The sequence below is a fragment of the Leptonychotes weddellii genome, chromosome 8, assembly GCF_054177405.1.
Source record: "Leptonychotes weddellii isolate Sample4059 chromosome 8, ASM5417740v2, whole genome shotgun sequence".
In the NCBI taxonomy this organism is placed as follows: domain Eukaryota; kingdom Metazoa; phylum Chordata; class Mammalia; order Carnivora; family Phocidae; genus Leptonychotes; species Leptonychotes weddellii.
The window spans coordinates 65,823,600-65,850,253 of record NC_138376.1 but is presented as its reverse complement, the minus strand read 5'-3'; the positions used below and the strand labels follow the sequence as shown (position 1 = coordinate 65,850,253).

The following is a 26,654-nucleotide window of genomic DNA, read 5'->3' as shown; positions in this document are numbered from 1 at the left end:
AACTTCAGACCAACTTAGAGAAGATTTATGCCACTCTCCCATACTATTTTATGCACTTACAATTTTAAAATAAACAACCGTGTATGTGTTTAGGTGTGTTTAGTGAAATCAGGACTGGCATGTGTGGTTGTGCAGGCTGTGCATTGGACAACTCCAAAGGATGCTCTTTACATAGACTGCTATGTATACTGTGACGGCCTTAATAATTATGCTGATAAGATAGTTTTCAGTGTTGAAATTTAAATAATTGTCTCATTTAATTCAGGCACAGCCAGTTGGAGATTGTGATTTTAATATTCGTCTGCAGTGTATAGAAAGAGAAATAATAAGTCCTCGACATGAAAAAATGAAGACTGGGCTCATTGACAAAACACAGGAACCATTTAGTGTCAGAAATAAGCCATTTTTTGACATCTATACTTCAAGAAAGGTAAAATTTTCTAATTAGTACTTACAGTGTGTCATAATTCAGCTTGTGAGAGGAATATGAATGACATTTTACTGCCCAGTTGTCTTGATTTTTTCAGAAATTATTTTAATTGAATATAGCACTATTCTGGACAAACATGTGCAATTCCCAAGTCTTCTCCAGAGTAAGATTCTCAGTGGTAGAAACTTAAACTGGGTTACTTTCTTGTTTCTCATAATAATTTTTGATTCACGATCTATGTTATGTTTTTTAAAAGGCTATCAACAGTAAAGAATGGTATAGTGTGAAAATCACCTGTTATGCCTTCTGAAGGTCACCAGTGGTTGGTGCATACTCTGATTTAAAAAATTCATTTGCATACACACATATATTGAGAGTTTTATTTCTTCCTGTTGTTTTGATACTTAAAATGCTCATACTGAATCTTTTTGGATTGTTGTTTTTTTCACTTAATATTGTGGCTTGGAAATATTTCCAGGTCAGTGCTTAGAGGTTTGCCATTTATTTTTTAACCGCTACATAGTATTTGACAGTAAAAATGTGCATGAAATTATGTTTTGGAGAAGAGTGGCTATGAGAGAATAATATAAGAAGTATAGCAACATATGCAATTACGTGTTTTAAGCTACTTTCTAGTATAATCCCACATGCTAGATGATGTAAATTTTTGTTGTATCTTACCTGCTTCTGCTCATATCCACTCAATTTGGTATTGGCCCTTGCATATAAATTACAACTTATTTGTATTTATAGCTTGAAGGCCAATTAAAAAAGAATTATTTAAATGGATTAATATGGTTTACAAAATGTTAAGAGTCATGCAGCAAAGTTTCTCTGAAAGTTTCCTATTCATCACTTCAGAAGAATAACTGTTGCCATTAGCACTAACTGTATCCGTCAGAATTTTCCTCTGCATATATAAGCAAATACATTTATTAATATTCTTACCAACCTTATCCAAGAGGTGTTTCTTAACACACTGTTCTATGCTTTGCTTTTTTTTACTTAACAATATATTTCAAGTCCCTTTGCCCTATTGGTATGTAGAGATCATTTTTTTAACAGATGTGCAGATTTCCATCTTATCAGTGTACTATAATTTATTCCATAGCTTAGACATTTTGAGTTGTTTTTAGTCATTTGGTAGATTTTTATTTATTTGTTTTGCATATGAATATCTGATTGTTTCTGCACCAATTATTGAAGAGACTGTCCTTTTTTCATTGAGTTGCTCTTGCACCTTTATGAAAACTAAGTTGTCATGTGTTTGGGTCTTTTTCTAGTCTCTGTTCTATTCCCTTGATTGTGTTTGTCTGTCTTTACACTAGTACCATACTATCTTGATTACTTTTCAAATTAAATCTTGAATGAGACAGGATTATCTTCCAACTTTGTACTTCTTTTTTGAAGTTTTGGTTATTCTAGGCCTCTGCATTTTCATATGAATTTTAGAATAAGCTTGTCAGTATCTACAAAGTGCACGCTGGAATTTGGATTGGAATTGCTTTGAATATATGGGTCAATTTAGGGGGAAGAATTGATACCCTAACAATGTTGAGTTTTCCAGTTCATCAACCTGGTATTTCTCTCCTTTTATTTTAGAGGTCTTTAATTTCTCTCAGACATTTTTGTAGTTTTAAGGATCAGGTTTTACTCATCTGACTTTTTTCAGATTTATTTCATACTGTTTGATATAAATAGTATTTAAAAAAATTTCAGTTTCTAATTGTTGATAATGTATAGTAATACATTGATTTTTGTATATTAATTTTTTTCTTGCAGTCTTGCTAAACTCACTTATTCCTCTAATAGCTTTTTGTAGATTTCATCAGCTCTTCTTACATAGACAAGCATGTCATCTGTGAAAAAGGGGCAGTAGAGCCTCTTAATGTTGAATGGAAGTAGTGAGAGTGAACAGCCATATTTGTTCCTTTGCTTTGGAGCAGGAAAAGTTTGTTTTTAACCACTAAGGGTGATGTTACCTGTAGGACTTTAGCAGATGCCTTTTATACAAGATGAGTTTTTAAATTTGAAAGCTGTTGATTTTAGTATACTAATTTTGTACAGTTCTCACTGTATTTTGTTACTGTTTGTAATAACAGTTGATTCTCTTGGATTTTCTAAGTATTTAATCATATTAAGTATAAATAGACATAGTTTTCCTCTTTAGATTTTTCATACATTAATTTTTCTCTTATCTGATCCAGTTAGGCATGAGTACAGTATTAAATTCTAGTGATAGTTATAGGAATCCTTGTCTTCTTCTTGATTTGAATAGGAATGCTTCTAGTGATTCTCCAAAGTATAATATATTGCCTTTGAGTCTGGAATCTATTTTATCAGGTTAAACAAGTGTCTGGCTCTATATTTACTGAGTTGTTTTGTTTCTGATAAAGAATAGGTGTTCAGTGTTGTCAAATGGCTTTTTATGTACTATTGGTATAATACTGTTATCTTTTTCTGTTAGATTTGTTTATCTCATAAATTATATGAAAATATATCCTGATATGATAAGCCCTACTTAATCTTAATGTATTGTTGTTATTATTTTTAAAGACTTTATTATTATAATTTCTTTAGAGCAGTTTTAGGTTCACAACTTTTTTTTTTTTAGTTTCAGGTTTTTGTTTAAATCCCATTTAGTTAACATACAGTACAGTGTAATATTAGTTTCAGGTGTAGAATTTAGTGATTCATCACACATACAACACCCAGTGCTCATCACAACAAGTGCCCTTAATACCCATCACCTATTTAACACATTCCCCTGCCCACCTACCCTCCAGCAACCCTCATTTTGTTCTCCATAGTTAAGAGGCTATTTTCTGATTTGCTTCCCTGCCCCCCATGTTCATTTGTTTCTTAAATTCCACATACAAGTGAAGTCATATGGTATTTGTCTTTCTCTGACTTAATTCGCTTAGCATGATACTCTCTAGTTCCATCCACGTCATTGCAAATGGCAAGATTTCATTCTTTTTAATGGCTGAATAATACTCCATTGTATATATATACTACATCTTCTTTATCCATTTGTTAGTCATTGGACAGCTGGGCTGTTTCCATAATTTGGCTATTGTTGATAATGCTGCTATAAACATTGGGGTGCATGTATCCCTTTAAATCAGTATTTTTGTATCCTTTGGGTAAATACCTAGTAGTGCAATAGCTGGATCCTAGGGTAGTTTTATTTTTAACGTTTTGAGGAACCTCCACACTGTTTTCCAGAGTGGCTGTACCAGTTTGCATTCCCACCAACAGTGCAAGAGGGTTCCCCTTTATCGGCATACTTGCCAACATTTGTTGTTTGCTGTGTTGTTAATTTTAGCCATTCTGACAGGTGTGATGTGGTGTCTCATTGTAATTTTGAATTGTATTTCTCTGATGATGAGTGATGTTGAGCATCTTTTCATGTGTCTGTTAGCCATCTGTATGTCTTCTTTGGAAAAACATCTAGTCATGTCTTCTGCCCATTTTTTAACTGGATTATTTGTTTTTTTGAGTTTAATAAGTTCTTTATATATTTTGGATACTGACCATTTATCAGATATGTCATTTACACATATCTTCTCCCATTCTGAAGGTTGCCTTTTAGTTTTGTTGATTGTTTCCTTTGCCATACAGAAGCTTTTTATCTTGATGAAGTCCCAATAATTCATTTTTGTTTTTGTTTCCCTTGCCTCAGGAGATGTATCTAGTAAGAAGTTGGTATGGCCTATGTCAGAGAGGTTACTGCCTGTGTTTTCTTTCAGGATTTTGATGGTTCCTGTTTCACGTTTATGTCTTTCATCCATTTTGAATTTATTTTAGTATATGGTGTAGGAAAGTCGTTCAGTTTCATTCTTCTGCATGTTGCCGTCCAGGTTCCCAACACCATTTGTTGAAGTGACTGTATTTTTTCCATTGGATAGTCTTTCCTGCTTTGTCAAAGATTAGTTGATCATGCAGTTGTGGGTCCATTTTTGGGTTTTCTGTTCTGTTCCATTGATCTATGTGTCTGTTTTTGTGCCATTACTGTACTGTCTTGATCACTACAACTTTGTATTATAACTTGAAGTCCAGAGTTGTGATGCCTCCAGCTTTGCTTTTCTTTTTCAAGATTACTTTGGCTATTTGGGGTCTTTTGTGGTTCCATACAAATTTTAGGATTGTTTGTTCTAGCTCTGTGGAAAATGCTAGTGGTATTTTGATAGGGCTTGCATGAAATGTATAGATTGCTTTGGGTAGTATAGACATTTTAACAATGTTTGTTCTTCCAATCCATGAGCATGGAATGTTTTCCCATTTCTTTATGTCATCTTCAGTTTCTTTCATAAGTGTTCTTCTATAGTTTTCAGAGTACAGGTATTTTACCTCTTTGGTTAGGTTTATTAATAGGTATCTTATGGTTTTTGGTGCAGTTGTAAATGGGATTGATTCCTTGACTTCTCTTTCTGCTGCTTCATTACTGGTATATAGAAATGCAACAGATTTCTATATGTTGATTTGTATCATAAGACTTTACTGAATTTGTTTATCAGATCTAACAGTTTTTTGGTGCAGTCTTTTGGGTTTTCTACATAGACTACTATGTCATCTGCAAATAGTGAAAATTGGACTTCTTCCTTGCTGATGTGGATGCCTTTGATTTCTTTTTGTTGTCTGATTGCTGAAGCTAGGACGTCCAGTACTGTGTTAAATAACAGTGGGGAGAGTGGACATCCCTGTCTTCTTCCTGACCTTAGAGGGTCTTTCCCCATTGAGGCTGATACTAGCTGTGGGCCTTCGTATATGGCCTTTATGATGTTGAGGTATGTTCCCTCTATCCCTACCTTGTTGAGGTTTTTATCAAAAAGTTTCCCAAACAAAAACTAAAGGAGTTTGTGACCACTAAACCAGCCCTGCAAGAAATATTAAAGGGCACCTTTTGAGTGGGAAAGAAAGACCAAAAGCAACAAAGACTAGAAAGGAACAGAGAAAATCTCCAGAAACAATGACAAAACAAGTAATGAAATGGCATTAAATTCAGATCAGTAATTACTCTGAATGTAAATGGACTAAATGCTCCAATCAAAATACAGAGGGTGTCAGAATGGATAAAACAAATAAGACCCATCTACATGCTGCCTCCAGGGGACTCATTTTAGACCTACAGACACCCGTAGATTGAAAAGAGAGGATGGAGAAATATTTACCATGCAAATGGATGGCAAAGGAAAGCCTGAGTAGCAATACTTATATCAGACAAACCACTATTTTTTTTTTTTTTTTTTGGTCAGAGAGAGAGAGCACAAGCAGGGGGAGCAGCAGGCAGAGCAGGTAGAAGGAGAAGCAGGCTCCCTGCCAAGCAAGGAGCCTGATGTGGGACTCGATCCCAGGACCCTGGGATCATGACCTGAGCCGAAGGCAGACGCTTAACCGACTGAGCCACCCAGGTGTCCCGACAAACCACATTTTAAACAAAATGCTATAACAAGAGACGAAGAAGGGCACTATATCATAATAAAGGGGTCTATCCAACAAGAAAATCCAACAATTGTAAATATTTATGCCCCCAACTTGGGAGCACCCAAATATATAAAATAATTAATAATAAACATAATGGAACTCACTGATAAAAATGCAGTAATAGTAGGGGACTTTAACACCCCACTTATAGCAATGGACAGATCTAAGCAGAAAATCAACAAGGAAACAATGGCTTTGAATGACACATTGGACCAGATGGACTTAACAGATATATTCAGAACATTTCATCCTAAAGCAGCAGAATACACATTCTCTTTTGAGTGCACATGGGACATTTCTCCAAAAGAGATCACATACTAGGTCACAAATCAGGCCTCAACAAGCACAAAAAGATTGAGATCATACCGTGCATATTTTCCGACAACGCTATGAAACTTGAAGTCAACCACAAAAAAATTTGAAAGACCACAAATACGTGGAGACCAAAGAGTATCCTACTAGAGAATGAATGGGTCAAGTAGGAAATTAAAGAAGAAATTTAAAAATACATGGAAACAAATGAAAATGAAAATACAGGGCGCCTGGGTGGCTCAGATGGTTAAGCGTCTGCCTTCGGCTCAGGTCATGATCCCAGAGTCCTGGGATCGAGTCCCACATCGGGCTCCCTGCTCTGCGGGAAGCCTGCTTCTCCCTCTGCCTCTCTCTCTCTCTCTCTCTCTGTCTCTCATGAATAAATAAATAAATAAAATCTTTAAAAAAAAAAAAAATACAATGGTCCAAAAACTTTGTGATGCAGCAAAAATGGTTATAAGAGGGAAGTATATAGCAATACAGGCCTACCTTAAGAAGCAAGAAAAATCTCAAATACATAACCTAACCTTACACCTAAAGGAGCTAGAAAAAGAACAAATGAAGCCTAAAGCCAGCAGAAGAAGGGAAATAATAAAGATTAGAGCAGAAATCAATGAAATAGAAACAAACAAAAAACAGTAGAACAGATCAGTGACACCAGGAGCTAGTTTTTTTTTTTAAGATTTTATTTATTTATTTGAGAGAGAGAGAGCATGAGAGTGGGGAGGGTCGGGAGGGTCAGAGGGAGAAGCAGACTCCCTGCCAAGCAGGGAGCCCGATGCGGAACTCGATCCAGGGACTCCAGGATCATGACCTGAGCCGAAGGCCGTCGCTTAACCAACTGAGCCACCCAGGCGCCCCAGGAGCTAGTTTTTTAAAGAATTAATAAAATTTGATGAACCCCCCTATACAGACTTATGAAAAAGAAAAGAGAAAGGATCCCAATAAATAAAACCACGAATGAGAAAGGAGAGATCACAACCAACACCACAGAAATACAAATGACTATAAGAGAGTATTATGAAAAATTAAATGCCAACAAACTGGGTAATCTGGAAGAAATGGATAAATTCCTAGAACTATATAAACTACAAAATCTGAAACAGGAAGAAATAGAAAACTCAAACAAACCAATAACCAGCAAAGAAATTGAATCCTTAATCAAAAATCTCCCAACAAACAAAAGTCCAGGGCCAGATGGCTTCTCAAGGGAATTCTACCAAACAGTTAAAGAAAGGTTAATACCTATTTTTCCTCAAAGTGTTCCAAAAAGTGGAAGGAAAACTTCCAAACTTTCTATGAGGCCAGTATTACCTTGATTCCAAAACCAAAGACCCCACTGAAAAGGAGAATTACAAGCCAGTGTCCCTGATGAACATGGATGCAAAAATTCTCACCAAGATACTAGCCAATAGGATCCAACAGTACATTAAAATGATTATTCACCATGACCAAGTGGGATTTATTCCTGGGCTACAGGGGTGGCTCTACATCTGCAAATCAATCAACCTTATATACCACATAATAAAAGAAAGGATAAGAACCATTTAATCCTCTCAACAGATGCAGAAAAAGCTTTTGACAAAGTATAGTATCCATTCTTTTTTTTTTTTTTTTTAAGATTTTATTTATTTACTTGATAGAGAGGGAGAGCACGCAGGGGGCAGTGGGAGAGGGAGAAGCAGGCTCTCCGCTGAGCAGAGAGCCCGATGCTTAGGCTTTATCCCAGGACCCAGGGATCATGACCTGAGCCGAAGGCAGACGCTTAACCGACTGAACCACCCAGGCGCCCTGTCTGGGAAACTCTCTATCTCTTCTATTCTGAATGACAGCCTTGCTGGATAGAGTATTTTTGGTGCGTATTTTTCCCATTCAGCTTGTTGAATATATCATGCCATCATCTCTGGCTTGCCAAGTTTCTGTGGGTAGATCTGCTGCTAACCTTATTTGTCTTCCCTTGTAAGTTAGGGACATTTGTCTTTCTGCTTTTAGGATTTTTTTCTTTATATATGTATTTTGCAATTTAACTACAGTATATATTGGTGTTGGCCTGCTTTTGTTGGTTTTGATGGGAGTTCTCTGTGCTTCCTGTTTCCTTCTCCAGCACCTATAATTTCCTCAAGTAAATCTTTTGCCTCCTTTACCCTCTCTTCTTCTTTTGGGACTCTTATAATATGAATGTTACTATGTTTTATGGAGTTGCTGAGTTTCCTGTCTACATTGATCCAATATTGTTCTTTCCCGCTTCTTTTCAGCTTCATTATTTTCCATAATTTTATATTCTATATCACTTATTTGTTCCTCTGATTCTTCCATCCTTGTGGCGTTATATCCAGGGGGTTTCAAATTGTGTTTATTGCATTTTTCATTGGGCCTGACTGGTTTTTAGGTCTTTTATCTCTGTGGTGAAGGACCCTGGTATCTTTTATGCTTTTCTCAAGCCCAGCTAGTATCCTTATGATTGTTCCTTTAAATTCTGGATCAGGCATATTAATTCTGTCTGTTTCAATTAGATCCCAGGCTCTGACCTTTTCTTGTTCTTTCTTTTGAGATGAATTCCTCTGTCTTAGCATTTTGTCTAGGTCTGTGTCTTCTTCAGTGTGTTAGGAAAGAAGAGGTCATATGCTGTCCAGGGTCTTGTGCTTCAGGAAGGGTCTCTGGCGTATGCTGTGTGCACTCTGCTGCTGTGTTTTTACTGCTCTTCCCCTCAGGCCAGTCATCTGCAGAGTTTCTCCTTGCCTGCACTGTGGAGTGTTTGGACGTTGGCCAGAGTGTGGCAGATTTTAACTAGGTGTGCCCTGGTCTATTTGTTAAAAGAGACCTGATACTGTTTCCACTAGAGCTGAAGCTTTGCAGAACTCTGTGGTCAGTAGACGTGGTGCCTGCTGTGGTTTGTGCTGGTCTTCTGGGGGAGGGGCCTGCTGCACTGGTTCTCAGGCATACTTGCCCAAGAAAAGCAGCACCAACTGACTGCAGGGGGGCAGGGCTTGGTGTAAGCCGGTTAGGCCACCAGTGTTGGCACTGTGCTGCTCACTGAAGTTAGTTTCTGCTGAGGGGCAGGGTAGAGAAATGGCACCTGCCGGGTTTCCCAGATGCACTCCAAGAAGGGGGAACCATCTCTTTCAGTGCGTCCCAGGGGATCCTCAGATCTTGCCATCTGCTCCTGGGCTCTCTGCGCTCCTTCTCCACAGGAGCACTGCAGCACCCACTGGGCTCCACACCGGCCTTGCCATAGATCTCTACAACTCCAGTCTTTGAGCCCTGCTGGTTGTAAAAAGTCACAAAAATCAGCCCCTCTTGTTTTCCCAGTCACTGTCTTCTGATTTTTGTAAAGTCTTTTTAGTTTTGCCTTTTCCAGAATGTCATATAGTAGGAATCACACTATTTTATTTATCTATTTTTAATTAATTATTTTATTTTATTTTATTTTTTTAAAGATTTTATTTATTCATTTGACAGAGAGAGAGACACAGCGAGAGAGGGAACACAAGCAGGGGCAGTGGGAGAGGGAGAAGCAGGCTTCCTGCGGAGCCGGGAGCCCAGTGTGGGGCTTGATCTCAGGACCCTGGGATCATGACCTGAGCCGAAGGCAGACGCTCAACTACTGAGCCACCCAGGTGCCCCTGTTTTGTTTTTTTTTTTAAAGATTTCAGTTTTAAGTAATCTCTACCCCTCAACATGGGGCTTGAACTTACAATCCTGAGATGAGAGTTACATGTTCTACTGACTGAGCCAGCCAGGTGCCCTTTATTTTATTTTTTGGATCACACTATTTTAGATTGGTTTCTTTCACTTAGTAATGTGCCTTTAAATTTCTCCCTTGTCTTTTTCATGGCTTAATAGTTCATTTGTTCTTAGTGCTGAGTAATATTACATTGTTTGGATGTGCCACCTTTTATTTATCTATTCACTTACTGAAGGACATCTTGGTTGCTTCCAAGTTTTGGCAATTATGAATAAAGCTGCTATAAACACCCATGTGCAGGTTTTGTGTGGACATAAGTTTTCAGCTTCTTTGGGTAAATACCAAGGAGCACAATAGCTGGGTCATATGGTAAGAGTATGTTTAGTTTTGTGATAAACCACCAAACTGTTTTCCAAAGTGGCTGTACCATTTTGTGTTCCCACCAGCAAAGAATGAGACTTCCTGTTGTTCTGCATCCTTCTCAGCATTTGGTGATGTCAGTGTTTTAGATTTTGGCCATTCTAATAGGTGTATAGTGGTATCTTACTATTTTTGTTACCCTGATATATGATGTGGAGTATCTTTTCATATGCTTATTTTTCATCTCTATATTTTCTTTGATGAGATGTCTGTTAAGATCTGTGACCTATTTTTTAATTAAGTTGTTCATTTTGGTATTAAGAGTCTTCGGATATTTTGGATAAGAGTCCTTATTAGATGTGTTTTTTCAAATATTTTTTTCCAATATGTGGTTTGTCTTCTCATTCTCTTGACATTGTCTTTCACAGAACTAAGTTTGTAATTTTAACGAAGTCCTGTTTATCAGTTATTTCTTTCATGGATCATATCTTTGGTATTTTATCTAAAAAGGCATCACCATACTGAAGGTTGTCTAGGTTTTTCCCTATGTTATTTTCTAGGAGTTTCATAGTTCTACTTTTTATTACATTTAGGTCTGTGATTTATTTTGAGTTAATTTTTGTGTAGGGCATAAGGTCTGTGTCTAGATTCATTTTTTGGCATATGATACTAAGTTGTTCTAGCGCCACCAACTGTCTTTGCTCCATTGTATTGGCTTTGCTCCTTTGTCATAGATCAATTGACTATATTTATGTGGGTCTGTTTCTAGGTTCTGTATTTTGTTCTACTGATCTGTTTGTCTATTCATTTGCTAATACTACACTGTCTTGATTACTGTATCTTTGTAGTAAATCTTAAAAAGTCAGGTAGTATCAGGTCTCCAACTTTGTTTCTTTCTTTTCAATATTATGTTGGTTGTTCTGGGTCTTTTGCCTCTCCATATAAACTTTAGAGTCAGTTTGCCAGTACCCACAAAATAATTTGCTGGCATTTTGATTGGGATTGCATTGAATCTATAGATCAAGTTGGGAAGAACTGACTTTTTGGCATTATTGAGTCTTCCTATTCATGAACATGGAATATCTCTCCATAATATATTATTTTTAAAAGATGTACTGCCCAGTTTTTTTCTAACATTTTATTTAGGATTTTTGCATTGATGTTCATAAATGATCCTGTTCTGTAAATCTTTGGTTAACTTTTACTTCAATGTTATACTTGCTTCATAAAAAGAATGTAAGGCTTTCTTTTTTTCTTTCTTTTTTTGACTATGTTCCGGAGTAGTTTTAATAGCATTGGAATTGCCTAGTTTTGATGGGTTTTGTGGAATTTTCCCATGAAACTATTTGGGTCCTAGTGTTTTGTGGTTGGGTTAACAGATATATTGGACTTCCTCTACTTCTCCTGTGAAAATTAGTTTGTTTAGATTTTCTCTCTCTTCTGGAGTCTGTTTTGGTAAATTATCATTCTTTGTAAAATACCCATTTTATTAATATTTTAAAATGATTTGTATAGAGTTGAGGAAAGTAATTAATTATAAGACTTTAAATTTGTTTTTGTGGTTATTTCCTCTCAGGATTTATTAGTTGAATATTTGTTTCTTTGCTTTTTTCTTAATAATGGTGGCTATTTTAAGTTTTTCCTCTCCACAATAAATCAGCTTTCACTTATTGATTTCTGCTCTTTTCCTAAGTAAAACCTACTTTTATTTTTATTAATCTTGGTTTGTAGCTCTCTTATTGTCCTTTACCGGCTTTTTTTTTTTAAGATTTATTTACTTATTTTAGAGAGCGTGCATGTGCGAGTGGGAGGAGGGGCAGAGGGAGAGGGAGAATCTTAAGCAGAGGGAGAATCTTAAGCAGGTTCCACGCCCAGCACAGAGCCTGACGTGGGGCCTGATCTCATGACTCATGATACCTGAGCTGAAACAAAAAGTCAGTTGCTTAACTGACTGAGCCACCCAGGTACCCCGTCCTTTATTAACTTTTTGAGTTTGGGCACTGAATTCATTGATTCTCATTCTTTTCTTACAGATATTAGTGCTTAAAATTTCCTCTGAGCTTGCCATAGTCTGATAACTAGAATATGATATTGGGTAACTTTTGTCATGTTTTTAAGAATTCTGCAATTTTGGTTTATTTTTTGTTTTTTTAATGCTTGTTAAAGAGTTTTGAATTTCAAGGTGGAAGTCTTTTTATTTTCTGAACTTGTTATTTTAAATTTTATTGTATTAATGCAAGAATATTATCTGTATTTTTCTACCTTTTGGAACTTATTATAAGGTGTTATTAATTCTTTGGACTGTTTCTTAGACCCTTCAACAGATGTTATTTTTATAATTTCAGGGTAAAGATTTTGATATGTGTCAGTCAGACTTACCTTACTAATTATGTTTTTGATTTTAGTCTGTATATTCATACTTATTTTTGGTTCAGTTGATCTGTTACAGACTAAGTGAGGGGAATGAAAGCCTCCTAATACTAGTGTCTGTTTGTTTAAGTATAATGTCTTCTAAAGTTTCTTCATGAATATTTATACTATAAATACAGTGCTTTTTGGTGATGATAAATTCACAATTATTTATTCATTTGGATTTATCTTCCTTAGACTTATAAACTTTTTTTTGTACTTGTTTAATCTTTGTTTTTGTCTTGACTTTTAAGATTGCGACTAATATTGTGAGCCTTACTTCTTTTTGTTTGTATTTGCCTTTGTCCATCTTACCATTTAAAAGGTTTTTTGAATCATATTATTTTAGGTATGTGCTTTGTATACAGTGAAGTTTTGTTTTCCTTTGTGATCCACACTGTAGCACTTCTATTATTTAGAATTTTAAACAGTTTTATTGAGATGTAATTGCATATCATATAATCTACTCATTCAAAATGTACAATTTCAGTGAATTCAGTTTAGTGCAGTTCAGAGTTGTGTGATCACTACCACAATCAACTTTAGAACATTTTCCATCACCTGCAGAAGAAACTCTGTACTTGTTAGCATCCATTCCCTAATTCTTCCAAACTTTTAGCCTTTGGCAGCCACCAGGCTACTTTCTGTCTCTGTAGATTTGCCTATTTTGGACATTTCATAGAAGCAGAATCATTCAGTATTTGGTGTTTTGTGACTGGCTTCTTTTACATAGCCTAATGTTTTTAAGGTTCATCCATGTTGTAGCATGTATCAATATTCCATTCCTTATGGCTGAATAATATTTTATTATATGAATATATAACATTTTGTTTATCTATTCTTCAGTTGATGGGTACTTTTAGTTGTTTTTCCTTTTTGGTTATTATGAACAATGCTGCAACAAACATTTCTGTCCAAGTTCTTATGTGGACATGTGTTTAACTCTTTTATTTTTTAAAGTGATGATTTATTCCATTTACATTTATCCATGTGATAGTTACGTTGGGTATCAGTGCTGTCATTGTGTTATGTTTTCTATTTTCATAGTTTACCACAGGTCTTTCATTCTGCTGTTAAAATGTGTGTGGGTGCATGTGTTTCTGGTTTTCTGGTATTTGGATGGTCTGTATTTTGTTTTAGTGTTTAATTTCATAATTATATCTTTCTGTGATATCTTCAGTTTTGTATTTCTTTATTACCTAGTAAATCCCTGCCTGTGCATAATGTCTTTGCTCTTTTACTCCCATTTTTCTAGTATTAGCTTTTAATGAATAATATTATTTTCCTACTGTAAAATATACTTCTACTACTTGATTTGTTTCAATTAGCAATAATCGCACCTCGGATAAACCTCATTGGCTACGATACTGCCACTGCGCAAAGCTCTACTACTTGATTTGTTAACATTAAATTGCAGACTTGGAGTCCCATCCCATCATTTCTCCCTTTTTTCCTTTCAGTTTTTATTTATATTATTTTCATATTATTGGGATAGTTGATATTTACACTCTGTTCTTTCCTTCTAATCCCCACATTTATTTTATTTTACAGCTAATTATGCTTTACTGCTTTGATAACAGTACTCCTTTTCCCATTCTTGCTTGGCTGAAGTTTATCTCTTAGGGGTTTTCTCAAGAATATTTCATGAGAACAGTGGTCCCTTAGTTCTTGCATGTTCATTCAAAAGTGTTTGCTTGTTGTAACCTTTATTTTTGAAGGGTCGTTTGGGGGAATATAAAACTCTGGCTCACACTTAACCTTTGAGTGTCCCACTGTCTTGTAATATTTAATGTTGTTGTGAAGCAATAAGATGCCATCTGATTTTTTGTGGGTTTTTTCCTCCATTTTAATTACTTAATCTTTTTGTTCCTTTGCTCAAAAGATTCTTTCTTCATCTTTAAAGTTCACTAATTTCCTAGATATGTCTTGGAGTTGACTGTTCTAGGTCAGTTTTCTCTGGCACTTATGCCCTTCTTAATATGCAGGTTCAAGTTTTAAGTTTTCTTAGCTTTTATCTGTAAATATTTGTGATGTATTGATTGGTTTTTCTTGTTGGACATTTTGACTGTATTCATATTGTTCCTTTTCCATCTTCCAAAGCAGCAATTCTCAGACTTTAGTGAGCATCTGAATTATTTGGAGGGCTTGTTAAAGCAGACTGTTGGGTTCCATTCCCAGATTTTCTGAGTCTGGTAAGTCTCTGGTGGTGTGAGAATTTGCACTGCCTCCCAAATTCTCAAGTGAAGCTGCAGCTGCAGCTGCAGCTGCTTGTCCAGGGACCCTACTTTGAGAACCATTGCTCTAAATCTAATATTGATGCCCTGACCCTTCTAAATTATTTTTCCTTTGTTCTGTTTCATTTTGTTGTGTCCTTTAAATCTATATTCTTTTGCTCCTTGTTCTATATTATTATATATTCTCTATATTCCTTCATTTCTGTATGATGATTTTTTCCCTTGAACTATTTTCCTGTGTTTTGTCATTTTTATACCCCCTTTTCATTTGTTCTGCCATCTTTTTCCTTGAATCTTTATATTTCTGCTTTGTTGGTCTTCTTTATAGCAGTGAGAGTTTTATTAATTTTTAAGAAGTCATGATAAAGTGTAAATTGTCACCTGTGTAGGGCAGTATTTTTTTGTCAAGTTTGCACTGTTAGTATTACATTTCTACCTCTTTCATTCAATACTTTTGTATTGATGCTGTGTCAGATCCCTTAATATTACCCATATCTAGGAAATTAGATATGCCTGGATCACTTATTTGCAGAAGGTTGCTGTGGGAGGAGAGTACAGATTATATTACCCAAAGCTTTACTTTGGCCGTGCTTGTTCACAGTCAAGCTTGTTCTAGACGTATGCCTTTTCTGTGTGATTCTTTTAAGTAGAACCACTGAGTACGTTGTTCTAAACTCGTCTGGGAGCTGGAGTGCTTCTGTCTCTAACACTGTTTATTTGGTTTCTGTACTCAGTATTTCAAACATTGAAATTCACTTTTGCACTTAAGGGCAAGCCATTTACTTTCAGGGAGTGTATTTTTATGCACAGTTTCTGGAATCTGCTGCTAGTTCTTCTAGCCACACTCTGAACTTTCCTTTAGCCCCCTTTCTCTTGGATTCTAGCTACTTTTTGTAGTCTACATTTGTGTTTTAGAGTCTGTGGATTAATATTTGCCTCTGAGTTTTGCTGAAAACTTGAGTTACTTAAAAAAGTTTCTTGGAGAAATAAAATCACACGTAAAAATCTTTTTGCTGAGATGATTTACAGGAGGAGAAGGAGAGAACTGCGTCAGTGTTCATGCTGCAACCTCAGGGAAATAATTTGAAAGCCTTTGGTTTGATTAAAGCACTGGGCAGTTTTATGGGTTTTGTTAGAGATGACATTAAGCTCTCTTAATAAGATTTATTTTTGACTAAAGAAGTGTAAACAGAATCACAGTTCCGGTTTCTTTGTGGAGATATGCCTTTGTATCATTGGAATTTGCTACTGTTAAATGAAGGGGATTATGAACACAAGCTAGTTTTTTATTTATTTATTTATTTATTTATTTAATTTTATTTTTTTAAAAGATTTTATTTATTTATTTGAGACAGAGAGAATGAGAGACAGAGAGCATGAGAGGGAGGAGGGTCAGAGGGAGAAGCAGACTCCCTGCCGAGCAGGGAGCCCGATGCGGGACTCGATCCCGGAACTCCAGGATCATGACCTGAGCCGAAGGCAGTCGCTTAACTAACTGAGCCACCCAGGTGCCCCACAAGCTAGTTTTTTAAAAAGTTGAAATATCCTAAACTGTTCATTAGAACATAGTTGTTTGTATTCTGAAACACAAATGGCAGAAATCTCCAAATACAGTAGCTATGTGATGTGTGATCTTTGTTGTTTTTGTTTGATGGCCTAGCAATTTTCAGAGTTGTTCCCCTAAGCTGTCACTTTACTGATGATTAGCTCTTCCCTCTCCTTCAGTGAAGTTCCCACCATTGTTGGTAGGTGTGTTCTGGTTTATATGTCAACAGGTTTCTGTCCTCTTTATATTTAAAAAATTTATTGAAATCTTTCTCATCTTTGAATAGTTGTCCCCCACTTGCTTTTTATTGTTCTGAGTTAATTCCATTCCTGTCATTTTATTGGTGTCTCTGACTAGAGGGGGTGAAGTACATAACATAACAGCTTTAACTGCATTGCTAACTGAAGTATATTTTCAAGAAAGACATGTGGGTATTCAATGCCCCTTTTCCTTGAAGTGTTCTACTTCCTTTGGACGTACTTAACATTGTAACCTTGGGTATTGATTATTTTTATATAATATATCAATTCCATTTTTCCCCCCATTTCCCCCTCCTGCATTCTGGAAAATCTTGAGATTGGTCTCAAATGAAAGATTTAATTTTCTGTAATGTTGGTTTATTGTCCCTAATGTGGATTTTTTTTTTTTTACCCTTTCTGCACTATTTACTTTTTGCTTTACCTGTCTTCTTTTTAATCTAGTTCTTTTCTTATTACTTTATTTCTGTTTTTCTTTTTCTTGAGAGATTTTGTCCTCTAGCATCCTATTGAGGATACAAAATTTTTCTTAAAGTTTCTTTTTAATGGAATTTTTAAATTGAATTTATATTTATTTAAAGCTTTAGTTTTCCAATGAGTTTTCATGATATTTCTCTTTCCTTAAATGATGAAAGATTCATTTAGTCCTCGTGTTTGTTAGATGACAAAGGTTGTAGATTGTTCTTGTGTGCACTCTTTAAATTTCAGTTGGCATGCTAGTTTACATTCATGTCACTTGTCTAGCTGGGACTATGCTAGAGTAAAATGGAATATTCTTTTGTCTTCTACTGCATGATCCTCTGAACAGATGGAGTATATGAATATTAGTCTCCAATATGTTCTACTCTCCGGGAGCCTCCTGTCTTTTTTTCAACTACTGCACTTTCTTTATGAGTGAACATGAAACCAATACACATGTTCTTCCCTCCCAATTATTTTCTTGGACTTGGTGTTGGTATCAGTAAAGGAAGTGTGACGTTCTTTAAGAGACTTAGATTGTCTAGAGTAGCAGTTTTCAGACTTTTGGTCTCAGGACTCCTTTATAATCATTATAATTATTGAGGACCCTGGAGAGTTTTTTATTTATGTGGATTATATCTAGTGATATTTATCATATTAGAAATTACAACTGAAAATATTCATTTTAAAATAACAGTAAACCAATATTAATAGAAATAACATTTTTGTGAAAAATTACCACATATTCTAAAGCAAAAAACAATATAGTGTGAAGAGTGGTGTTGTTTTGCCTTTTTGCAAATTAAAGAATGTCTGGCTTCATTGAAGACAGCTGGATTCAGTTTTTTGTGATGTCATCTGTCATATAGTCTCTGAAAAACTACAGTGTGTACTCATAAGAGAGTGATAGTGAAAAGGGTAAATTATTTAACTTTATTATGAAAATAGTTTTGACCTCATGGACCATCTGAAAGAGTCCAAGGGAACCCCCCTGTAGACACCCTTTGAAACCACCTAGAAGATGGGGAAAGAAAGGGTTATAGGAGCAGTTTGCTCCATGATGTTGTAGACACACGTGGAAGAACAGCTAGCTGCCTAGTGTCTGTCTGGTTGGTATAAACCTTGTACTTATGATCTATAGTAGAATTTGAATGATCTATAGGGAATTTGAGTAGATCATTTTTGTTGTTCAGGCTTGCTGTCTGCGTGGTATACAAGGTCCATTGACCAACCTTTTTAATAGAGATCTTTAGCCTTGAAATTTTGGTGGCATATGAACTTTCTTTGTCCTGATATGAGGTTTAAAGTTTTCATCCTGCATTTTTCTTAGGTGTTTCAGTAGATGTTTTGGAAAGTTTGTATCAGAGCTGCTAGACAGATAATATTTTAAACTTCAAAGCTCTTTTAGTATTTGGTTAGTCTGAGAAGCTGCTTTCTTTTACATTTTATTATTATTTTCCTCTTATTTTCAGGGCACAGTGGTTATGTTATGTAAATCGGCGGAAAAACCACTCTAAATTTTTAGGCATTTATAAAAAGCAATAAGATTGACTAATGTATTTTTTTTGCCTAATTGCCTATTTATTTTTTTACTGATTGGTAAAAATAATTCATATTCTTTCTTGTAAACTCCCCATTTTTATTTTAATATGATCAAGCCTGATCTTGGATTATTTCACACTTGTGAGGTCTTTTTCTCCTGAAATAGTAAGTTGTCTTTCTTCATTTCCTGCTTGTTTGCCTCTTTTAACTCCCTATTGTTTTCTTTAGGGGTAGTTATGTTCCCTGTAGAGTTGTATGTGGTTAGGGCTAAGTCAAAGAACATCCAAGAAACTGATCTTGAATGATTTTAGGAACTTATACTTGATTAAAAAATTAAGCAAGATTCTATCCCTCTCTCTCATCATACACATTCAAATAAAAAAGAAAAAGAAAGACCTAATAATCTCTTGAAAGTTCCTAGCAATAAATTTATTGCTTTTCTCTGCTTGGAGTCATTTTACTTTCTCATGTCCACTTTGACTGCTTTATTAAAATTCTGTGGAAAACACTTTTACAATGATTTGTTTATTGCTGTTTTGGAAATAAAATTTGTGGTGTAGGATGAAAAGGCAATAAATGTGAAGATTTTTTCTGATAACATTTGCGAGGATTTAACAGAATTATGAAAGTTATTCTTTTACTACATTTAATTTTTCAAGGGATATACTCATCTAGTTTAATTAGAATTTATTCATTTATTATTTTTTGTGCACTTTGCTAGGTAGGAAATTGAGGTTTTATTTATATTTGTGTATTTCATTTGACATTCAGATTTATTTTCTAGGTATGGCCTGCTTTTATTTTCTTATTCTATCTCTAAATATAAACTCCTTAAGTGTTTGTCTAAGACTAGTAGTTCATAAAGAAAATCTAGCCATAAGGTTTGCTATTTATATATACAAATGTCTGTGACTTTTTTTGTGTTGTATTGTTTGTGTTATAGTAAAAGAAAAAGAAACTTTGAGAGTTTGTTATTGCAACTGTGGTTGAAGAGTATTTGCTTAAATGTGAAGATCTGTTATTCACACATTGAGGTTTTTCAGTGACTATGCTTAGTTTTTTATGTAATTACAGATATAATGGTGAAGACTTTTTGGCTTAAAGGCAGATGCAAGATAAAATGAGGATAACTTTATGTATTCTCATAATTCTGGTGTTTAGTTTTGTATTACCTAGTCTATTAATATGTTGTTTATTACTGAAATTAAATATGGCCTGATGGGGCGCCTGGGTGGCTCAGTCGTTAAGCGTCTGCCTTCGGCTCAGGTCATGATCCCAGGGTCCTGGGATCGAGTCCCACATCGGGCTCCCTGCTCGGCAGGAAGCCTGCTTCTCGGTCTCCCACTCCCCCTGCTTGTGTTCCTGCTCTCGCTATCTCTCTCTCTGTCAAATAAATAAATAAAATCTTTAAAAAAAAAAAAATATGGCCTGATGGGTCCCTTCAGTTTCATTCATTTACCATTGCAGAGGAGGATTTAAGAAAATCACAGTAATGCGTAATAAAGAGAATTGCTTTTGTATAGTGAACCTCAATATTTATTGTCCCAGGAAACTTCTTTTGGGGTAGTAAATCTGGAATATGAGTAGTAATTCGCTTAAAACATGAAGAAATCATTATTTCTGGTGCCAAAGATATTTTAAACATTTTTATGAAAGATTCATAGTTCTAACATGGGGAAATTCCTGTATGTTTCCTCAGTGTAATAGCTTAAAATTTGTTTTACAGTTAACATTCAGGAGATGTGTATTAGTAGATTCAGAAGAAAAATAAAAGATTATTGGCCTCTAAAATGATTAGGAGGCAGTTTTTTCCTGAAAAAATTCCTATGGATTAATTCACTGTGGCTGTGAATCTACTACAGGTTAACAAAAGCATAGATAGGATTGACATATTGCACAAATGTCTTCAAATTCAACTGAACACTTTTTTTTTTAAGTGTGTAACTCTCATCAGTGTGAGCCAGTAATTTGATATTAACGTCTGACCTAGGAGATTTATTAGAATTTTAAAATGAAAGACTAAAGTTCAATAATAGCATTTGTCCTTTCCAGAGTTGCATAGAAAATTAAGTGAACCTTCTATTAGTCATTGTTAAAATGATGGAGGGCCCTTGGTTCTAGCACATGAGTCTGAAAGTAACTTTTATAGTCCATCTTAATGTTTTTAATAAAACAAAAAACTCACTACTTGTCACATTGCTGGAAGAGTAGATATTTAACAACTTCGAACTTTCTTGAAATCTGCAGTATGTATTTCAGTTCTCCCCCAAGAACTGAAAAGATAATGTATAAAAATGGGAATGGACTTTGAGACATGATTGAGAAAATGTAAACTTTTAGAGTGGATAAGGAAAATCAGGGACCTATATTTTTTAGTTGGATTGTATTTCTTGGTCATTGAACACATATCTATCTGGTCATTTTTATGCTCCAGACAGAGCCAGTCTTACCAAAAGTGAAATATAGAAAACTGATGTATTATCAATGAATGATTGCAATCAAATTTTAAAAAAATTTCAAAATTTCTAGGAAAATTGATTTAAGGCTCTTTGTTTTATGTGCTTTTCTACATCTTGCAGTATTATTTCAATATATTATATAGTTTTACTCAGAGAGTATAGTCTGTGATGATGACTTCAGAGGGTTCAGGTGAAGCATTGAAGAACTTGATTTGATTGTGGAGTCACAGATTAACCATTAATATGTGGTAAAATCCTGTTATCTAACTAATTGGCTGTGATTTTGTATTTATTCATGAAAATGCTTTTGGCAGTTGCTTCAGAGAAGCCTTAAATTTACTGGTTTAAGCAGTCTCTCTAATGCTTAAGATTTTGAAGACAAATGCATGAGAAAAATTGTAAATCACAGGTGTGATTCTAGTGTATGTTTGGTTTTGCAGCTTTAAGTTGTTCACCCAAAACTATTTTTCGTGTACCTTGTTTTACCAAATAAGATGCTTCTAGTTATATGGCCATGCCCTTATATCACTGGATAAGAGAGACCTCTGCCAATTAAACGATAATATGTCATTGCTTAATTGTGAGGTATGTCCTGTTTTCAGAGATGTGAAAACATGTGGGCTGTGAAATAGGGAAGAATGTATTTCCTGATAGAGAGCGGAACTCTGTATTTTCTCCATTCCAGCTTATAAAATTGGATCAAATAAAACAGTTGTTCAAATAGATTAGGCTGAGATCAGAGCATCTGTTTGTTTTCACTTTGTTTTCCACCGGTGTACTCTCAGTCTTACCTCAGTTGAACATGTCTGTTGGGTTCTGAGTGGAGTGGAGGTTAGTGGGAAGCTTTAAATGAAGACATGGAATATGGCAACCATATATTGTGATGTGCAGAGGAAATGTTTTAAAAACAGTGCTCATAATCAGAGCAGTGTTGTCCAGCCATTGTTTTCTGGGAAGCAACAGTGAACTATCACAGCAGGAGACCAGTATGGAATACTGTGCTTCACCATAGAAGAAGCACCAGTACCACTGCTTAACAAACTGGGGTTGCAGCCACCAAACAAATGTAAGATTTGCATGTATTCAAATAAAGAAACATGAAAAAAACCCACCAAAATATGTCAAACGTATGTATATACACACAAACACACACAGAGAAAATAAGCTGCATTTATTTAAAAATAATGTTTTGTTTTGGGTTTTTTTGGTTGTTGAGACATTTTATTGTATATGCTTCTCATCAATCAGTTGCTATTCACTTCAAACACTTAGAAGAGAAAAAGATCACAAAACATACCTATTTATTTTTATCCTTTTGTAAGCTTAAGAGTAAAATTTTTAAAAAATTTTATTTAAATTCAATTAACACATAATGTATTATTGGTTTCAGAGGTAGAGGTCAGTGACTCATCAGTCTTACATAATATCCAGTGCTCATCATATCAAATGCCCTCCTTAATGTCCATCACCCAGTTACCACATCCCCCCATCAGCAACCTTCAGTTTGTTTCTTGTAGTTAAGAGTCTCTTGGTTTGCCTCCCTCTCTGATTTTGTCTTGTTTTATTTATTCCCCTCTTCTCCTATGATTTTCTGTTTTGTTTCTTAAATTCCACATATCAGCAAGATCATATGATAATTGTCTTTCTCTGGCTTATTTCGCTTAGCATAATACCCTTTAGTTCCATCCACGTCGTTACAAATGGCAAGATTTCATTTTTTTGATGGCTGCATAATATTGCGTTTTTCTCTCTCTCACACACGCACACATACACACACACACCCCCCACATCTTTATCCTTTCATCTGTTGATGGACATCTAGACTCTTCCCATAGTTTGGCTATTGTGGACATTGCTGCTATAAATACAGGGGTGCAGGTGCCTTTTTGGATCACTACCTTTGTATCTTTGGGGTACATACCCAGTAGTGCAATTGCTGGGTTGTAGGGTAGCGCTATTTTCAACCTTTTGCAGAACCTCCATACTGTTTTCCAGAGTGGCTGCACCAGCTTACATTCCCACCAATAGTGTAAGAGGATTCCCCCTTCTCCGCATCCTCGCCAACATCTGTTGTTTCCTGACTTGTTAATTTTAGCCATTCTGACTGGTGTGAGGTGGTATCTCATTGAGGTTTTGATTTGGATTTCCCTGATGCTGAGTGATGTCGAGCACTTTTTCATGTGTCTGATGGCCATTTGGATGTCTTCTTTGGAAAAATGTCTGTTCATGTCTTCTGCCCATTTCTTGATTGGATTATTTGTTTTTTGGGTGTTGAGTTTGATAAATTCTTTATAGATTTTGGATACTAGCCATTTATCTGATATGTCATTTGCAAAAGTCTTCTCCCATTCTGTCAGTTGTCTTTTGGTTTTGTCGACTGTTGCCTTTGCTGTACAGAAGCTTTTTATCTTGATGAAGTCCCAGTAGTTCATTTTTGCCTTTGTTTCCCTTGCCTTTGGAGACGTGTCTAGCAAGAAGCTGCCTGTGGCAGAACTTGCTGCCTGTGTTCTCCTCAAGGATTTTGATGGATTTCTGTCTCACATTGGGTCTTTCATCCATTGTGTGTCTATTTTTGTGTATGGTGTAAGGAAATGGTCCAGTTTCATTCTTCTGCATGTGGCTGTCCAATTTTCCCAACACCATTTGTTTAAGAGACTGTCTTTTTCCATTGGATATTCTTTCCTGCTTTGTCGAAGATTAGTTGACCAAAGTGTTGAGGGTCCATTTTTGGATTCTCTATTCTGTTCCATTCATCTACGTGTCTATTTTTATGCCAATACCATGTTGTCTTGATGATTACAGCTTTGTAATAGAGCTTGAAGTCAGGCATTGTGATGCCCCCAGTTTTGGTTTTCTTTTTCAACATTCCCCTGGCTATTCGGGGTCTTTTCTGGTTCCATTCAAATTTTAGGATTGTTTGTTCCAGCTCTGTGAAAAATGTCGATGGTATTTTGATAGGGATTGCATTGAATGTATAGATTGCTCTAGGTAGCATAGCCATTTTAACAATATTTGTTCTTCCAATCCATGATCATGGAACGTTTTTCCATTTCTTTGTGTCTTCCTCCATTTCTTTCATTGAGTGTTCTATAGTCTTCTGAGTACAGATCCTTCGCCTCTTTGGTTAGGTTTATTCCTAGGTATCTTATGGTTTTGGATGCAATTGTAAATGGGATCGATTCCTTAATTTCTCTTTGTTCTGTCTCATTGTTAGTGTATAGAAATGCAAGTTATTTCTGTGCATTGATTTTATTTTATTATTTTTTAAGATTTTATTTATTTATTTTGACAGAGAGAGAGACATAGCGAGAGAGGGAACACAAGCAGGGGGAGTGGGACAGGGAGAAGCAGGCTTCCCGTGGAGCAGGGAGCCCAATGTGGGGCTTGATCCCAGAACCCTGGAATCATGACCTGAGCCGAAGGCAGGTGCTTAACGACTGAGCCACCTAGGCGCCCCTGTGCATTGATTTTATATCCTGCCACTTTGCTGATTTCCTATATGAGTTCTAGCAGTTTTGGGGTGAAGTCTTTTGGGTTTTCCACATAGAGTATTGTGTCATCTGCAAAGAGTGAGTATTTGACTTCTTCTTTGCCATTTCGGATACCTTTTATTTCTTTTTGTTGTCTGATTGCTGTTGCTAGGACTTCTAGTACTATGTTGAACAGCAGTGGTAATAGTGGACATTCCTGCCGTGTTCCTGACCTTCAGGGAAAAGCTCTCAGTTTTTCCCCATTGATGATGATATTCGCTGTGGGTTTTTCATAGATGGCTTTTATGATATTGAGGTAAGTTCCCTCTATCCCTACATTGTGAAGAGTTTTAATCAAGAAAGGATGCTGTATTTTGTCAAATGTTTTTTCTGCATCTGTTGAGAGGATTATATGGTTCTTGTCTCTTTTGTTAATGTGATCTGTCATGTTGATTGATTTGCGAATGTTGAACCACCTCGTTTCATCGATCTGTTCTACTGTTCTTTTAGTTTCTATTTCATTGATTTCTGCTCTGATCTTTCTTATTTCTCTTCTCCTGCTGCGTTTAGGCTTTATTTGCTGTTCTTTCTCCAGTTCCTTTAGGTGTAGGGTTAGGTTGTGTATTTGAGACCTTTCTTGTTTCTTGAGAAAGGCTTGTAGTGCTATATACTTTCCTCTTAGGACTGCCTTTGCTGCATCCCAAAGATTTTGAACAGTTGTGTTTTCATTTTCATTTGTTTCCATGAATTTTTTAAATTCTTCTTTACTTTACTAGTTGACCCATTCATTCTTTAGTAGGATGCTCCTTAGCCTCCATGTATTTGAATTCTTTCCAACTTTCCTCTTACGACTGAGTTCCAGTTTCAAAGCATTGTTGTCTGAAAATATGCAGGGAATGATCCCAGTCTTTTGGTACCGGTTGAGATCTGATTTGTGATCCAGGATGTGATCTATTCTGGAGAATGTTCCATGTGCACTCGAGAAGAATGTGTATTCTGTTGCTTTGGGGTGGGATGTTCTGAATATATCTGTGAAGTCCATCTGGTCCAGTGTGTCATTCAGACCCTTATTTCTTTGTTGATCTTCTGCTTAGATGATCTGTCCATTGCAGTGAGTGGGGTGTTAAAGTCTCCTACTATTATTGTATTATTATCAATGTGTGTCCTTAATTTTGTTTTCAATTGGCTTATATAATTGGCTGCTCCCATGTTAGGGGCATAAATACTTACGATTGTTAGATCTTCTTGTTGGATAGACCCTTTAATTATGGTATAGTGTCCTTCCTCATCTCTTATTCCAGTCTTTGGTTTAAAATCTAATTTGTCTGATATAAGGATTGCCACCTCAGCTTTCTTTGGATGTCCATTAGTATGATAAATGGTATTCTACCCCCTCACTTTAAATCTGGAGGTGTCTTTGGGTCTAAAATGAGCCTTTTGCAGACAGCATATTGATGGGTCTTGCTTTTTTATCCAATCTGATGCCCTTTGTCTTTTGATTGGGGCATTTAGCCCATTCAGTGTCACTATTGAAAGATAGGAATTTAGTGCCATTGTATTGCCTGTAAGGTGACTGTTACTGTATATTGTCTCTGTTCCTTTCTGGTCTATGTTACTTTTGGGCTCTCTCTTTGCTTAGAGGACCCCTGTCAATATTTCTTGTATGGCCGGTTTGGTGATCACAAATTCTTTTAGTTGCTGTTTGTCTTGGAACCTTTTTATCACTCCTTCTATTTTGAATGACATCCTAGCTGGATAAAGTATTCTTGGCTGCATATTTTTCTCATTTAGCACCCTGAATATATCATGCCAGTCCTTTCTTGCCTGCCAGGTCTCTGTGGAAAGGTCTGCTGCCAATCTAATGTTTCTATCCTTGTAGGTTACAGACCTTTTGTCCTGAGCTGCTTTCAGGATTTTCTTTGCCTCTGAGATTTGTAAGTTTCACTATTATATGTCAGGGTGTTGACCTATTTTTACTGATTTTGAGGGGGTCCTCTGTGCCTC

General features: G+C 35.8%; 1 protein-coding gene and 1 non-coding gene across 2 annotated transcripts in view; one reads left to right on the top strand and one right to left on the bottom strand.

Moving 5' to 3' along the window:
- Positions 1-26,654, top strand: part of RNGTT (RNA guanylyltransferase and 5'-phosphatase) — a 282,512-nt gene that overhangs the window by 78,494 nt on the left and 177,364 nt on the right. Inside the window, 1 exon segment of the mRNA XM_081829361.1 lies at positions 266-430. Within this exon segment, the coding sequence (XP_081685487.1) occupies positions 266-430 (165 nt within the window).
- LOC115941096 (U4 spliceosomal RNA) lies at positions 13,934-14,068 on the bottom strand. The gene has a single exon (XR_004075849.1). It is a non-coding gene; the product is annotated as a U4 spliceosomal RNA (small nuclear RNA).